A 17,827-nucleotide genomic window follows, 5' to 3' on the forward strand; every position below is an offset into this window, starting at 1 on the left:
GAGGAGCAAACTTGGCCCGTGGTTTGCCGTGCCATCGTTCCGTGTTGATGTCCCAAGCGTGTTGTCCCGGTCATGAACTGCCCGTAGTTGGGGACCCGCTCTCCTTAAATGGTCCCCCCTTGACCCCAAGTTGTGCTTTGCTGTGAGGCCATTGGGGGGTTTGAACGATACCAAACTCACCCATTGGCCACTTTGTGTTCCTCACCTTTCCCCCCTTTGCCGGGGGGGGAGGGAAGGGGCGCCGCCACCAAGTTGGCGCGTGCCCTTCCAAACCGGTTTGACTGGTCCCTTCCGGGCCAAGGCAGCCGTTAAGGCGCCGGCCCTTTATGCCCCCTTTGGGGGCAACCTTTGCACCTACACGAGCATTTGATGGTTTCATTATCACGGAAGTTCACTACCTGGGCCACCACTGGCCTCCGTGATGCTTCCAGGAAGGAGAAGCGGGGGACGCCATCTGGCACTCTGTGTATTCTCTCCAGCAGGAAGAAGGGCAACAGGCCTGTGGGTGACATCGTTTTGGATAGCCAGTTTTCAAAGAAGTTGATAGGGTTCAAGCCCTCCACACCCTTTGGGGGTCCTACTAGGTGGATGTTACTTTGAAGGTGGGGATGGAGGTTGCCTTGCTGCTCCTCCATCAAGCGGTGCACCCGCTGACTTGTATGTGCTCAGCCTTGGGTACTGATGCTTGCAAGTGCAAGACCAGCACTTTCTGGCCTCCAAGCTTAGGGCCCCCAAAGACACGACACACGCCTCAGGCCTCATCCTCCGCTTACCAGTGCGGATTCAGGCCCCGCTGTTCGTCTCTGCCTGGATGCTTCCCGGGGCTGCCTCAGGGTCACGGGGAGTTGCAGGGTGGGGGTCCAGCGCCTGTACCCCTTCGGATGGGTCCGGGTCAGAAGCCATCTATTGGAGCGGTGCTAAGGCACATCTGCCACCCAGCTGTGGCTAGGGATGCCCCGAGACTGAAATACCACATTGCCCACAACCTGCATATAGAATAATCCTAACAGGATTGATTCTTCATTTTCCTAAAGACAAATGTACTAATACAAAAACAATGTGGCTGTTAACAATATTATAAGAATTTGTTTGTGGCAGTAACGAAAAAGCAGTAACTATAAAGCATTTCTGCAAGAGAGGATTGGAGAAAAGTATTTGTGAACTCCAAAGAAGACAAAAAGTGTATACTAATGATTTTACTAAATAAAAAAAAAAAAGCGATTTACATTTTGGAATATCATTGGGGACTTAAAATGTATCGTTAAGGATACTTAAGTAGAGAGGCCTTGAGCAAATATCCGTTCTCACTTTGAGCATACAGACAATTGTGAGGTTCGAGATCTCTCCTTCACTGCTACCAAGTAGCTAAAGGTTTATGAAAGCAAGGGCAATCTGAAAAATGTAGACCAAATAAATACAGGTTTTAGATAAATGTATACTGTAATGTAATATGACCGCAAAATTCAAGTTTTTACTGAGGGAGTGCCATCTAAATTCAATACGGTGAAGTGAGTAATACTGAACATGGATCTATGTTTATGTGCTTTGTGTAATTGTGCATACAGGATTTAAAACATGTCTTATTCAGGTGTCCAAATATTAGTCAGAAATGTTTATGTCCAATGTTTATTGATAAAATAATAATGGCTGCAAATAAATCGTTACCTTACAGCATGGTCCGGACTAATAACACATATTGTTATTGTCTTTTTAATTTTTGCATTTTATTTGTCTTAAATTAGCATTTTTACATATTTCTATGGTAAGATAGAAGTTGAAATTGCTCTCTTTTGAGGTTGTGAATAAATATATACGCTCTATACAAGGGGGCTGATTCACACAGATATTGCTTTGTCTTATTCTTTTAGCATACTTTGTAGTCAACATTGATACAATAATAAGTCAAAGCTACTTATGCACAAATCTTTGCAAAACGGGTCAAGGGTTTTACCATTTGTTTTGTACCAGCTGGCTTTTACAGTATTTCCTTTAACCCTTCTAGGAGCATAGAACTCTCTTCACATCTGCTTTAGCGGCAAGAGACCGATTACTACAAACCCTCAGTTGTTATGCCTCTACTCAAAACATGCGTGACCAATGAAAATCCAACCCTCCACACATGACACAGCAATTCGTTACTTCTTTTTTCTTTGACCTCTCAGTCGGAACACCCTTCCCACTGACCTACATTAAGTTATATTACTTCATACATTCAAATATGCTCTCAATGAACACCTGTTCCCAGACTCCAGTACTGTCCTACCACTGAGTGACTCCCCTCCTTCCTGATTACATCTCCTATCCTTCAGATACTTCAAATTTATTTATTTCAGTGTTTCCCGAACTGTGGACCAGCTGATTTTTGGTGGTTCATGGAAGTCCAAGCAATAAATAAAGATGCCTTTGAATTCAGTATTTATCTTGTCACTTTTGCTGTGCTTCAAAGACAGAGGTCAAATGCCAGGTTATGTCTTCTGACAAATTGGTGCTTATTTTGTAACATGGTGATTGGTGTTTACAAACTCCTCTCGCTCTGCAGTCAGAGAAAGAAAAGTGAATTAGGTGACAATCTTGCTGGAGTACAAGAAGTGTCATTCTTTGTAATACACAACAAAATTTTAATGTGTCTGAACTGTACACATCAGCAGTTATAAAAGCAAAAATGATTCACCTATTATTGTAATTCTGAAGTGTGATGGGAACATTCATTTTAATAGGAGCAATAGGATAATAGTGATGTCCACACATTATTTGTGCGCAATATTGTTTTATCAGGGAAACTGTATATCTGTGCAAATTTAGTTGCCATCTCAATGGAAAATGTGCTGTCTGTAAAAGAAACTGAACTTCCACATGATGCTTCAATCACGTAAAAAAAAAACAACTGCCACTTGTCCTTTAAAGCTAAGCTCCATTCTAAACTCTGTTTTTATTTGTGCTATGTGAAACTACAAAAAATAAAATGTCCAGGCCAGTCACATGCTCTAAGTCCACCCTCCAAGAATTAAGGACAGAGTTAATCTTTGATGTTAGAGGCAAATCTTGGAGCGGGAGATTGAAGTGTGCGTGACAGAAGTTTTACAAAACTCTGAAACAGGTGTCTGCATGCAGGAAGCGGGATGCAGGAGTCTAGCCTTGAAATTGGTAGTCTTCACCCTGAACTGGGAGGGTTGGCAGTGTGCATTGTACTCCCACAGAATATTACGCTGTGCATGTGTAAAAATCCTGGGAGCAAATCCCACGCAAGGGTTGAAGAGTGGGGGTTTTTAAGAAGTGGTGAACCTTGGAAGTGTACGAACGTCCAGTCGGTGGTCACTCACAAACTCCTCTCGATCCTTTCCCACCCTGGAAATGGTTTGGAATTTATTCCAAACGAGGGCGAAAATTAATCACTTTGGAGGACGATAAGTGAAAGGGTAAAAACCCTAAAAATGTTGCAGGTGTAGCAAAAAAAAAAGTTCATCTTGGGGGAGAATGTTCCCAATGGAGGAAAAAGGACAAGAAAAAACATGTCTTTCTATCAAGGCTTTGATATTTCAGTAGGTTTAATGTAATTGAAAGCTATGTACAGACACAGCAGGAGAAAAATCAGTGCATAGGCGGAAGCAAGAATTCACAACATTCCCTCGAGTGCACATGAAAACCAGCCTCAGCAGCTTTCAAAGCAATCTCCTGGAAAGATTTGTGAATCTGAGGAATTTTGTAAATCAGTACTGAATTGGTAGTGTCACTCTGCAGAGGCAAATGTACGCTTTTATAAATAGTTGTGTCTCCTGGGTTGGGAGTGCCCATGTCCAAGTTTGAGTGTGAATCTCCTTGTCTCTGAGTAGATGTCACTGCACTCTAGAAGTGTTAAGCAGGGAAAAGGGGTGGGACATACATCTGTGAGTCAGTATCTATTCATCTTGCTGCCAGGTACTGTCTCATAGTGATTAGCTGTGGTGAGTATGTCTCACAGTAGTGATGAGTTTATAGTATCTCATATCCAGATTTAGGTTCCCCTATGCCATCTGTCTTCCATGTTACCGTGCATTTCCCGTCCCAGTATGTTGTCTCCTTTCTTCCACGTTCATGCCCCTGCAGCTGCCCTCAGCGCACAAAGAGTGCTTTCCTAAAAGGGCAGCCTCCTGGTGCCTCATTCTGGCACACTCCCCCAGCAGGTCTTTCATTGGGACCACCAGGGAGTCCGCCTCATCCGGTGTTCTCTCTCCATGTTACTTCTGGTGCTCAGAGGTCTGGGGCCCCGGTATTAATACTTACCCCATCCAGGTGCAGTCCTCTTTGTCGCCCTGGCAGAACAAGCTGTCACCTGCCCTAGTGCCCAGCAGCCCGGTGGTGGAGACTCTTTACTTGTACTGAGCTTTTTTAATTGTTCATTTGTGTTGAAGGCGGTGTTGCAGGGAGCCCGAAGGTAACTTTAGTATGTAAGGGTACCATCGCCAGGAACTCAGGAGGGGTGCTCTATGCCAAAACCCGGGAGTCTTTACGCCATAACCCTGGGATGTATGTGATGGCGCCCTGTTGATCACTCGGGCGATTGCAAGCTTGAGTAACTATGGGCTTGCTTGGTGATACGTCGTCCTCAGAGGCACGAGTTCTGCTCCTGAACTGGTGGCCCACGGTCTTTAAGGGATGGAAATGCCCCAACTAGAAGTGAAGCACCAAATGGGTTGTCCCATGGTGCAGTTTGGCTCATCAGGCAGGTAGGCTGCTTAGGTTACTTAGCGCTGCCTGCTCCTCGATCGCCCATAAGTTAAAACACAAGTTGGCGTATGTCATTTCCTGAAATAAACCTGCAGCAAATTTATTTCCCACCAAACTACATGTTGTCTGAGTTGTTTCATTCATTGTGTGCTAAGCAGTATCCACCAATGTTGCAGGGAAGGGTGCAGATATCAGCACTATTATTTGGTAACACAAGCCCTGATTTCTACTTTTTGGTGAAAAACTGCACTAACGCAGTTTTGCACCAAAAAGCTTAGCACCGGCTTGCACCATTTCTGTGCACCAGCCGGGCACCATATTTATGGAATGGTGCAAGCCAGTGCAAAGGGTAGGCTAGTGTAAAAAAAATGAAAAAAAAAAATGACGTTAGTCGAGTGGGGCTGGGAGTATGGAAGAAGGGGGTTTTGCACCAAAAAATGACGTTAGGCAGGTTAGAGTAAAAAACACTATGACTCTAAGCTGCCTAGAGTCATTTTCTGACGCAAAACCATCCATACCACATGACTCCAGTCTTAGAAAAGACAGGAGTCATGCCCACCACCCTAATGACAAGCACAGGGGACCAGGGTCCCCTAGGCATGGCCTTTGCACCCAGTGCCATGTATGGGGTACCATTTCAGGGCCCTCTATGGCACTTTAAAAAATAAAATATTTACCTGTACTTACTTGGGATGGGGTACCCCATCCTCTGCTGTCCCTCTGGTGTGGGTGGTAGTGTCCCTGGGGCCAGGGGAGGGCACCTGTTGGCTTAGACCCACAGGTCCCATAACACCTGCCCTGACCCAGGCGTAAGGCCATAGAGTCATTTTTTGCACGGGAATGCCTACCTTGCATCTCGTTAAGGCAAGGTAGGTTTCAACGTCCCAAAAATGACGAACTCCATAAATTTGGCGCTAGACGGGTCTAGCGCCAAAGTATAAATATGGAGTTAGTTTTGCAGCGAATTGGAGTTTAAAAAACATGACGTTAATTCGGTGCAAACAGAGTATAAATATGCCCCACAATGCCTTAAAGGTGTGGTTTCTGCCCCCTTGTATGTCTGGCACATTGTTAAAAGTATTTCCTATTCCAGTATCTGTGTGTTATTTTTCTTTCCTGTTGTTTGTGCCTGGATTTTCAAACCCTGACCATTGTCTGTGTTAATGTGCCTGTGTGCCCCCTGCGGTACAGAAAATGGCGGGTCCCCTCTTGAAAGCAGGTCCTTGTGCTACTGTGTATTTATAAGACGCACACTGTCTGTTAAGAACAGCTGCAGTACATGCAGCTGCCACTAGATATTGTACATTAAATCACTCAGTGTGACCTACCTTCAGGGCAGAGATCCAAGACCACTGCCCAAGCAATCACTCCCAAGGCCCCTGTCGCTTTTCACAGTGCAGAGCTCTCCACGTTCCCCTGCAGTATGTGCTACTGAAACTTAACACTTATCTGGAAATCTCCAAGTGTGCGGTCTTTACTTACACTACCTAAGAGACTCAATGTTGGAGGACAGGCTATAGGCCTCCCATGTCTCCTACCCCAATTCCACTACTGTCTGACTACAGTCACTGCTAGACTGAAAGGACCAATACCTGTGGTCACAGCACAACATGCATCTAGCCTGCCCACCGAGCCCTGATCCCTGTGTATACTGTTAACAAGCTGGATCAGTAAAGGGCAGCATTGGCCCTATTCATTTTGTTTCATGAGATGCCACCATGCCACCTGTAAGTATCCACTACACTCACGTCCAGTATAAACCGCCAACTGTAATCATGTGACATGCAGGGCGTTACTGCACACAATTAGATAAATTACAGAAAAATAACCCAGCTGGGGCTTACTTCTTCCCCATACCTGCTTGGCAGTACATTAGAGACTACAGGCATGTTAAACAAAACCTTTTAAAAGCCTTAGCAGTTTTGGCTGTAATGCATACACTTATGTTTAGCTTGTAATACATTAAAATGTAGATGTTTGGTGCCTGAGGGATTGTGTAAAGAAACAATAAAGATCTTCAAGGAATATTTACTTACACATAATTTGAGAAGGTATCCCCCAACTATGGGCCTGATTTAGATCTTGATGGTGTTAACACCAATCTGCTGCAGCGCGGACTCGAGTTTGTCGTCAAGTAGACGATGTTCTGACCACCGTATTTAGATGTATTGCGGCAGAGCTGCAGACCACCACAACGGAGTGCTCTTCCGAGCTGTCAGGCTGGTGGGTTCCCACCGACCATATTTACATGTAACAGTCCTGCAGGAAGTGTACTGGCAGCGAATTGCTGATGAAGGGAGGCCATTGCATGACCCAATTGACATTGCACAATGGCAGTGGATATGGAAGAGAGGTAAGGCACACACACGCAGACACACACTGTACCTTAGCCATGTGTGTCCTCCCGCACTGCACACTACACCACATACACACTATCATAACATGCCATTCCAGCACAATATGTACATGCTGAAAACACACATTGCTACACATCCGTGACACAACATAAACACACAATTGACACTATACCTACACACAACAAAACCACAACAACCAACCTACACAGTCATCTACACTAACGCACTCACACAAAAGCACAACTACAAACATCATGACAACGACCACCACACTACGCCACTCACCTGACTGTTACACATTGTATGGGACCGCTAACATCTAACTCAGGCAGCTGGACCTCCTAGTAGGCGGACAGGCTTTCCATTGAAAAATCGATGGCTGGACCCATTACTGCCAAGATCTAAATCAGGCCTTACGACCCAGTCATCAAGAACAATGTTTTCAGTCCTTCAAGACATTTAAGAGACGCATAAGAACCGCGTATGGTTTACAATGTCAAAATTTTCAGGTTTTGGAGGTGATGGCTAAGGTAAAAGGAATGTCACTCCGGGAATTCCTGTCCTAGAAGCAAAGGTTTTTTACTGTGGAAATCCATCTGGATCTTCGATTACAGATATTGCGCTATAAAGAATTTGTAAAAGTGGCATAGTATTGCTATATTTTGCATACGGTCCACTTGGGATCTTAAATTTGATACTAGCAGACGTGTTTAACTAAGATAAGGGTGATAATTATAACTGTTGAGAAGGAAACTATTCAATGGCTTAATTGGCCATTACCAAATAAGAAACATTTATGAAAACCACTTTGGGTCAGTTGAAACCGTAACTCAAGCACATTTTTCAGCAAAGAGCTTTGAAATTTACTATGGACACTATTTGAAAGTTATAAGATTGTCGCACACCATTGTTTTACTGTGCCTGGAAGAATGAATTTTTATTAGTGCATAAAATTATATTTTGAGAAGCAGCTTCTGTTGGTAATTGTAAATTTGGCATCCTTTCTATAGGTGAAAATGTTTGTTAACTAGATGGAACGGGCTTTAGACATACAGGTTGTAAGCTCTGTTGCCATCTTGTCCAAGATATAATCCATGTTGTTTTTATGATTCTGGATTTTGCATGAATATGGGAAGCATTTGCTCAAATCAAAGTTAGTTTCACTTCAGTTGTTATACTAGATGCTGTTGGTCTATTGTACAATCCAAATACTACTAATGAGTGTGTTAGACTCTCGATTTTAAGTAAGATATTATCATTTAAATAATAAATTGTACATTTTGTAATGATAGTGGGAATTTCTGTGGAGCTTTGCCAAATATAACAAAAAAGGCTATTCACACGCTAAATGTATTGATAACATGCCATTCACAAAAGATGATTTTTCACTTGAAAATTGATTTACAAATGTCTAACGTTACTGCCTATGTTGTGATATTGCCCATGGCGGGTGTGGGAATTCCTTTAGGAAAATTTGCAAACACCCTGTAAGTATTAGAAAATTGGTCATAGAGCTATCACTGTTCTGTAAATAGAACCAGATTATGAGAATGTAAAGCGAACACCTCTAAATTTGTTGAGAAAGTAGGGCGAGGAGTTTCTCCACAGAAGGGCGACCAACTGGAGATTATGCAAATGGTGAGCAGTGACAAAATTCAGGCCAAAGAGTAAAAATTCAGGAAACATAATCAGGACAAAAGCCCAATGTTAAAGACACATATGAGGAGACCGCGTAGTTCTAAACTAGTTGGCTGACAAAAAATATAAACCAAAATTGAATTATGTTCTTTTGTTTGTAGAACACATAGGAGTAATAAGCATACATTCACATATCAGTGAACATGTTTAAACATGAAAAAGTTAGCGAAAATATACACTCCAATGAGGATGTGACAGCCAACATCATGGACAGTGATGTCCATGATGTTGACCGCAATGGAGTTGCTGCAATATTTCTCTTGGATCTCTCAGCTGCCTTTGATACTGTTGACCATGACACCCTAATTCAAGACTCCATGAAGCAGGCATAGAAGGGACTGCTCTTGACTGGATTACATCCTACTTTCAAAACAGAACTACTATTATCTATTCTCCCCACTTCTTGTCCGAACCCACCTCACAAAAGCAGGGGTCCCCTAAGGATCAATCATCTCACCTATGCTTTTCAACATCAACATGGTGTCATAACCAGAAATGATCAATGATTTTCAACTCACATGCTACAACTATGCAGATGACACACAAATACTACTTAAATTAGAATGTCCCAAAGACATTGAAAACTCAGAAATATTCAGTTGACTCAGAGTTGTTGATTAGTGAATGACTTTGAGCCATCTCAAACTGAATGCTTCCAAAACAAAAATACTCACGTGTGGCGACTGGAAAAATTATGACCCACTGTGCACTTTACCTGACAATCTGGGACCACCTCCTCAAGTATCCAAGGGAGTTAAAACACTTGGAATTACCTTGGACTCCAAGTTAACAATTTATGACCAAGTGGACAAATTAGCACGATCAAGCTTCATCAGCTTGCATTTTCCGCCACCTCGGATTTTCAAACAAGGTGAAGGCTACTATCTCTCTTGCACTATCCAAATTGGATTATGCCAATGGCCTCTACCATGGATCATCGCTATCTATTATGAAAAATCTACAAAATATTCAGAACAAATCACCCACAAAGCTATTCATGGAATAGGACCGCTTTTCATCAAAAACAAAATACCCAAATACATTCAACAAACAAAACCTCCGCTCAAGATTGGCACCCCACCTTAAAACACCACCATACAAGAAAAAGACAATAGGTGCTACATCCTTCTCTGTTCGAGCAGCCAAACTATGGAATTCATTACCCCCAAAAATAAGATCCACGGATAACTAGCTTGTCTTCAGAAGACTACTCAAGAGTTGGCTCTTTCCTTCATAACCATGATATTCAAACAGCAATGGACTGCATATGCCTGTGTTGATAAATATTTATAATCTGATTATGTGTATATTCTAGATATGTATAGATCTTTAAGAAATATGTATAGTTTTGTAATGATAAATTCAACACATACTCTTTAAGCCTGTTTAACAAATGTATATTTACTCACGGTTTTATATATATATGTATATATATAAAATCTACAGCGATGAGCACCCACTCATTGTACGGCGGAACCAAACCAAGCACGATAATCAGTAAATCGGCTTGATGAAAAGGTCATGAATTACAAATAGCCGCAATCCAAAAAATGCGCCCGCCTGTTTAATGAAAATATGAAGCAGAATTTCTCCCGTCAAAACAACAAAATGTCATATATATATATATATGTATATATATATATATGCTTAAAGAGTTTGCTGTACAAATGGCAAAAGACTTTGTCATTTTCTAGCTCGGCATGGATGGCACTGTGTCAATCCTATGCTTAAAAACTATGCTAGTAAAACAGATATTGGAGGTAAGCAAATCCAGAGTGTCGCTGATGTTGCAAGGTGCTCTTTACTAGAGCTGCTCTCCACCTAAACTTGGGAACTACCCAGAGTTCTCTGTCTTGTTTTGCATAATTTATGAATCTATGTAACCCTGAAAGGGTTTTGTTTTGACTTATACTGGTTGCTCCCTTGTGTATGGACAAAGCTAAACCTCTCTGAAGAGATGTAATGACATGGAAACATGTACCAGGGGTTGCTTTTGCTTATACCAGGTTAGCTTGGGTGGTATTTTTTATCAAGCCAAAGCTGTAATACTGTGCCTGGAGTAGTGAAAGGCTTTTGTCATTTTACAGCTCGGCAAGGATAGCACTGATCTAATCCTATGCCTAAAGATTTTGTTGTACAAATGGCAAAGGACTTTTTCATTTTCTAGCTCGGCTTGGGTGGCACTGTGTTAATCCTATGCTTAGAAACTTTGCTAGAAAAACAGACATTTGAGGTGAGCAAATCCAGAGTGTTGCTGGAGTGTTGCTGGTGTTACAGGGTGCTCTTTACTGGAGCTGCTGTCTACCTAAACTTGGGAACTACCCAGAGTTCTCTGTCTTGTTTTGCATAATTTAAATGTCTCTCTAACCCTGAAAGGGTTTTGTTTTGACTTAAACTTGTCGCTCCCTTGTGTCTGGACAAAGCTAAACCTCTTTGAAGAGATGTAATGACATATAAACATGTACCGGGGGTTGCTTTTACTTATACCAGGTTGGCTTGGATGGTATTTTATCAAGCCGAAGCTGTAATACTGTGCCTGGAGTAGTGAAAGGCTTTTGTCAGTTTACAGCTCGGCAAGGATAGCACTGATCTAATCCTATGCTTAAAGACTTTTTCATTTTCTAGCTGGGCTTGGGTGGCACTGTGTCAATCCTATGCTTAAAAACTTTGCTAGAAAAACAGACATTTGAGGTGAGCAAATCCAGAGTGTTGCTGGAGTGTTGCTGGTGTTACAGGGTGCTCTTTACTGGACCTGCTCTCCACCTAAACTTGGGAACTACCCAGAGTTCTCTGTCTTGTTCTGGATAATTTATGCGTCACTCTAACCCTAAAAGGATTGGTTGCTCCCTTGTGTCTGGACAAAGCTAAACCTGTTTGAAGAGATGCAATGACAATGAAACTTGTGTCAGGGGTTGCTTTTGTTTATTCCAGGTTTGTGTGGATGGTGTTTTATCAATCCAAAGCTGTAATACTGTGTTTGAAGGGGTGAAAGGCTTTTGTCATTTTATAGCTCGGCAAGAATGGAGGTCAGCTAATCCCATGCTTAAATATTTTGCTGTACAAATGGCAAAAGAATTTGTCATTTTTTAGCTTAGCGTGGATGGCCCTGTGTCAATCATATGCTTAAAAACTTTGCTAGAGAAACAGACATTTGAGGTGTGCAAATCCAGAGTGTCACTGGTGTTGCAGGGTGCTCTTTACTGGAGCTGCTCTTCACCCAAACTTAGGAACTGCCCAAAGTTCTGTGTCTTGTTTTGCGCATATATATATATATATATATATACACACACATATACATCCACACATGGACATAAACACACATATATATATATATATATATATATATATATATATATATATATATATATATATATTTATGTCCATGTGTGGATGTATATGTGTGTGTGTGTGTGTGTGTATACACATATATATATATGTGGATATTATTCTATGCTTAACCCCTTCTGTGCCGAGGACGGAATGGTTACTGGGGGCAGATCGGCCTATTGTTATTAGGCCGATGGGGGCCGAAACCTCTAGGCGCCAGGGATAAAATAAAAAAATTGTTTTTTAGAGGTGGGGAGCGACCCCTTAGGCAAAGGTCGCTCCGCTGGGGAGGGGGGGGGGGGGCAAATTTATTTTAGGCCATTTCTGCTCCCCTTGGGGGCAGATCAGTGTATTTCTATTAGGCTGATCCTCCCTGGGGAGGGGGGGTGCAGAAACCACTTAGGCACCAGGGATTGGTGTGTGTATGTGTGTGTTTTCTTTAGGGGGGCAACCCCTTGGGTAAGGGTCGCTCCCCATGGGGAGACATTACCGTTGGCCATATCTGCCCCCCTCGGGGGCAGATTGCCCTATTTTTCAAAGGCCCATCTGCCCCCAAGGGGGGGCAGAAAGCCCACCAGAGACCAGGGAAGATTTTGTTTTCCAAAATAAGAGGGTGGGGGTATGGCCATACCCTCACCCCAAATAAATGGGGCCAAAGTTGTTCTGTCCATCAGTGGGCAGCAGGGGCAATTACCCCTGATCCACACCTGGGACAGAAAGTCTACTAGATGCCAGGGAATAAAAAAACAAAAAAAAATAGTGGGGTGGTGGCTCACAACCAGTATGGGCCTGGTTATGGCCCCACCCCAACTGAAGGGGTAACAATCTTCCAGCTCTCCCCCGCACACTAAAACATCTTATTCCATGACAAGCAAGAGGACATTTGATTATTTTGGGTTTTGGTTTTACATTTGGGCCATGAGAGCTTGGTAACTCGCAAAATCGTCCCACTTGGAATGGTGAGGGCTGCACTTTATGGACTTTGGGACACTGCCATGTAGAAAAATCCACAAGACTTAGACACATCTGAAAACTAAACATCTGGGTGATTCTAGGGTGGTGTGTTTCACATGCACCCGCACCATTTTCTTACCCACAATGACCTGCAAACCTGCAACTTTGCTGGAAATCACACATTTTCCCCACATTTTTGTGATGGAACTTTCCAGAATCTACAGGAATCCACAAAATTCCTACCACCCAGCATTGTCTCATCTATACCAATAAAAATTGGTACATGTCAGCCTAAACATTTTTTTTCTCAAACTGCCCTTTTGGACCCACTTTGGTTCCCACTCAGTTTCGACATGTTTTTGGCTCTTGCCTGCCACAAGCACTTGGCCCACCTACACAAGTGAGTTATCATTTTTACCGGGAGACTGAGGGTAACGTTGGGTGGTATGAAATTTATCCCAGTGCAGAGATCCCACACAGAAATGTGGGAAAAATGTGATTTATTTAGCTAAATTTGAGGTTTGCTGAAACATTGGGGGATCCACGCAAGTCACACCTCAATGGACTCCCTCGGGTGTCTAGTTTTCAGAAATATTTGGGTTTGGTAGGTTTCCCCAGATGGCTGCTGAGCCCAGGACCAAAAACGAAGGTGCCCCCCCCCCTCAAAAACAGGTTGTTTTGTATTTGATAATTTTGATGTGTCCAGATAGTGTTTTGGGGCATTTCCTTTTGTGGGCAGTAGGCCTACCCACAAAAGCGAGGTACCATTTTTATCAGGAGACTTGGGGGAATGCTGGGTGGAAGGAAATTTGTGGCTCCTCTCAGATTCCAGAACTTTCTGTCACCAAAATGAGAGAAAAAACGTGTTTTTTTTTTGGCCAAATTTTGAGGTTTGCAAAGGATTCTGGGTAACAGAACCTGGGCAGTGCCCCACAAGTCACCCCACCTTGGATTCCCCTAGGTGTCTAGTTTTCAGAAATGTGAAGGTTTGCTAGGTTTCCATAGGTGCCGGCTGAGCTAGAGGCCAAAATCTACAGCTAGGCACTTTGCAAAAACATGTCAGATTTCAATGTAAAAATGTGATGTGTCCATGTGTTTCCTGTCGTAAGCATTAGGCCTACCCACGCAAGTGAGGTACCATTTGTATCGGGAGACTTAGGGGAACTCAGAACAGCAAAACAAGTGTTATTGCCCCTTGTCTTTCTCTACGTTTTTTCCTTCCAAATGTAAGACAGTGTGTAAAAAAAAAGACTTCTCTTTGAGAAATGCCCTGTAATTCACATGCTAGCATGGGCACACCGGAATTCAGAGATGTGCAAATAACCACTGCTTCTCAACATCTTATCTTGTGCCCATTTTAGAAATACCTATTTCTCACTCTTTATATTTCACCAAATTAATTGCTGTATGCCCAGTGTACAATGAAAACCTGTTGCAAGGTGCATCTCCTTTATTGGCTCTGGGTACCTAGAGTTCTTGATGAACCTACAAGCCCTATATATCCCTACAAGCAGAAGAGTCTAGCAGACGTAACGGTATATAGCTTTTGAAAAAATTGCTGTTTTTTTCACCTCAATTTTAATATATTTTTATTTCAGCTGTTATTTTCTGTAGGAAACACTTGTAGGATCTACACAATTTACCCCTTGCTGAATTCAGAATTTTGTCTACTCTTCAGAAATGTTTAGCTTTCTGCGATCCAGCCTTGGTTTCACACCCATTTCTGTCCATAACTGGAAGGAGGCCGAAAGCACAAAAAATAGTAAAAATGGGGTATGTCCCAGTAAAATGTCAAAATTGTGTTGAAAAATGTGGTTTTCTGATTCAAGTCTGTCTGTTCCTGGAAGCTGGGAAGATGGTGATTTTAGCACTGCACACCCTTTGTAGGTGCAATTTTCAGGGGAAAAAATCACAAGCCTTTTTCTGCAGCCCTTTTTCCCATTTTTTTTAAAAAGAAAAAAAAAAGGAAATTTTCGATCTATTTTGGCTAATTACTTGGTCTCCTCCAGGGGAACCGACAAACTTTTGGGTACTTCTAGAATCCCTAGGATGTTGGAAAAAAGGATGCAAATTTGGAGTGGATAGCTTATGTGGACAAAAAGTTATGAGGGCCTAAGCGCAAACTGCCCCAAATAGCCAAAAAAGGCCCAGCACAGGAGGGGAAAATGCCTGGCAGCGAAGGGGTTAACATGTTCATAGGTCATTGCATAGCTCCTAGATAAGTTGTTATATTAGATACTTATGAAACCCTGCTTTCTTTTTTATGTCACAATGAGCCTCTCTCTAGCATGGTCACCCCCATTTTTGGCCTGTTTGTGATTCCACTTTCTTAGCATATGGTTTGTGTTGCCCCTAGGCCTATTGCATTCTATTGTATTTTCTACTGTTTGTACTATTCTATGTCTATTTACTTAACCTGATTTTGGACTTACCTCCAGAATGAGTATTGTCTCTAAGATATTTTTGCCCTTGTGTCACTAAAATAAAGTACCTTTATTTTTGGTAACACGGAGTATTGTCTTTTATTGTGTAGAAGTACTGTGTAACTGTAGTGGTATTGCAGGAGCTTTTCATGTCTCCTAGTTCAGCCTAAGCTGCTCAGCTACCTCTAGACAACCTAAGCTGCTAGAACACTGCCTACATTTCACTAATAAGGGATAACTGGACCTGGGATACGGTGTAAGTACCTAGGGTACCCACTACAAACCAGGCCAGCCTCCTACATTGGTGGTGCAGTGATGGGATAAGTACTTGCAATAGCTTTACCACTTTGTTACTAGCGCTTTTCAGAAGAAAGGTGTACTCCGATACTTAGAGATGTACATAACTGTACCTAGAAGTCATTTTTCACTTTCTAAAAAGTTCTTTAAACTTTCTAAACGTTTCTGAAAGGGTTTTCTTTTTCTCTAAAAAGTTAGGCCAAATAGTTTGCTAACTTTTTACGCTTTTCCCTGACCTCTTTTTTTTCACTATGTCTGGTGTAGAGGATACCCCCGGAGTTGTAAGGACAACTTATGAAAGTTTGAATTTCAAACGTTTGAGGGGTCTCTGCATAGAAAGCATTTTAGGGATTGGGAAGAACCCCAATAAGGAATTTCTCTTAAGTCTCCTCCTGCAGGATGACCAGGGACATACCACTGGTCAGGTACAGCCAGAGAAAGAGGTAGAGGAAGATTCCAACCAGGCAGACTCAGGAGAGCATTCTGAAGATCCTGGGGTGGGTCCTTCCACAAATCCTCCCATCAACAAACCTTCTAGTGTAGCTGATAGTGGGAAGGGGTTCACACCAAGAGGCCAGGCAACTAGGGTTACTCAAATTAGGGAACGATCTGCCTCTGCCAATTCCCATGTCACTTCTGTCTCAGAGGTGTCACACACCTCCAACCCTGAGGACCAGTCCCTAGATAGGGAACTCAGAAAGCTGAGGTTGGAAGAGGCCAGACTGAGGCAACAGCAGCAGCAGTTGGCCTTAGACAGGAAATCCCTGGCTGTGGAAAGGGAAAGGCAGGGGTTGGGGTTAGTTCCCCATGGTGGCAGCAGCAGTAAATTCAGGAAGTGTTAGGGAACATACATTTGATTCCAGAAAATCTGCACAAGGTTGTTCCCCCTTACAAGGATGGGGATGACATTTATAACTGGTTTGCTGCACTTGAGGGGGCCTGTAAAGTTCAGAGGGTCCCTCAAGCACAGTGAGCTGTTATCTTGTGGTTGTCTTTCACTGGCAAGGGGAGGGACCGACTCCTTACTGCCCGGGAGGATGACTCAGACAACTACCATGTACCACTCTTGGATGGTCTAGGCTTAACCACTGAACAATATAGAATCAAGTTCAGAGAGACCAAAAAGGAATCTTCACAGGATTGGATAGACTTTGTAGACTGTTCAGTGAAGGCCCTAGAAGGTTGGTTAAATGGCAGTAAGGTTGAATGACTATGAAAGCTTGTATAACCTAATTCTGAGAGAGCATATATTGAACAATTTTGTGTCTGATTTGTTGCACCAGTATCTTGTGGACTCAGATCGGACCTCTCCCCAAGAATTCGGAAAGAAGGCAGACAAATGGGTCAGGACAAGGGTGAGCAGAAAAGCTCATATAGGGGATGACAAGGACAGCAAAAAGAAAGATGGTGAAAAATCTCAGGACAGGCATGGGGATAAAAGTAAGCACAAAGATCATTCTTCAGGTCCAAAACACTCCTCTAGGGGTGGGGATAAATCATCTTCTTCATCTTCTCACTCTACACACACACTAAAAAGCCTTGGTGCTATGTGAGCAGAGGTAAAGGCCATTGGCCAGGGGATAAACCCTGCCCAGGTACAGTCCCTGAGCCTACCACCACTAATGCATCAAACTCTAGTGCCTCTAGCAAGTTGTGGTAATAGTGGTAGGACTACTGGCAATAGTCAAACTAAGGATGTAGTTGGGTTCACTTTTGTGTCCATCATACAAACTGGGGTAGAAAGTCCCAAGACAGCTTCTGTCACACCTGGTAGCATTGGCCTTGCCACCTTGGCTGCTTGTCCCCTTAACATGGACAAGTACAAGCAGTCAATTGTAATAAATGGTGCTGAGGCCCAGGCCAGGGACAAAGGTACCAGTATCACTCTGGTGACGGAAAACCTGGTGTCACCTGCACAACACTTCTTTGGACAGAAGTACCAAGTTACTGATGTCAATAACTCAACTCAGTCTCTCCCCTTAGCTGTAGTTCAACTTAGTTGGGGTGGAGTTACTGGCCCAAAGCAGGTGGTGGTATCACCTAGCTTACCTGTAGATTGTCTCTTAG

At 42.9% G+C, this 17,827-nt stretch overlaps 1 protein-coding gene across 11 annotated transcripts in view; it reads right to left on the minus strand.

Annotated features, from left to right (window-relative positions):
• NMRK1 (nicotinamide riboside kinase 1) overlaps positions 1-17,827 on the minus strand; it is a 290,988-nt gene that overhangs the window by 67,480 nt on the left and 205,681 nt on the right. Inside the window, exon 8 of one of the 11 annotated variants that reach the window (XM_069229265.1) lies at positions 1,693-2,533. The exons of the other annotated variants lie outside the window; for them this stretch is intronic. Coding sequence (XP_069085366.1) covers positions 2,490-2,533 — 44 coding nt within the window. The 3' untranslated portion in view covers positions 1,693-2,489. Of the gene's footprint in view, positions 1-1,692; positions 2,534-17,827 lie in introns of those variants that run through there. 11 annotated transcript variants of the gene reach the window in all.

The sequence above is a fragment of the Pleurodeles waltl genome, chromosome 1_1, assembly GCF_031143425.1.
Source record: "Pleurodeles waltl isolate 20211129_DDA chromosome 1_1, aPleWal1.hap1.20221129, whole genome shotgun sequence".
NCBI classification, from domain to species: domain Eukaryota; kingdom Metazoa; phylum Chordata; class Amphibia; order Caudata; family Salamandridae; genus Pleurodeles; species Pleurodeles waltl.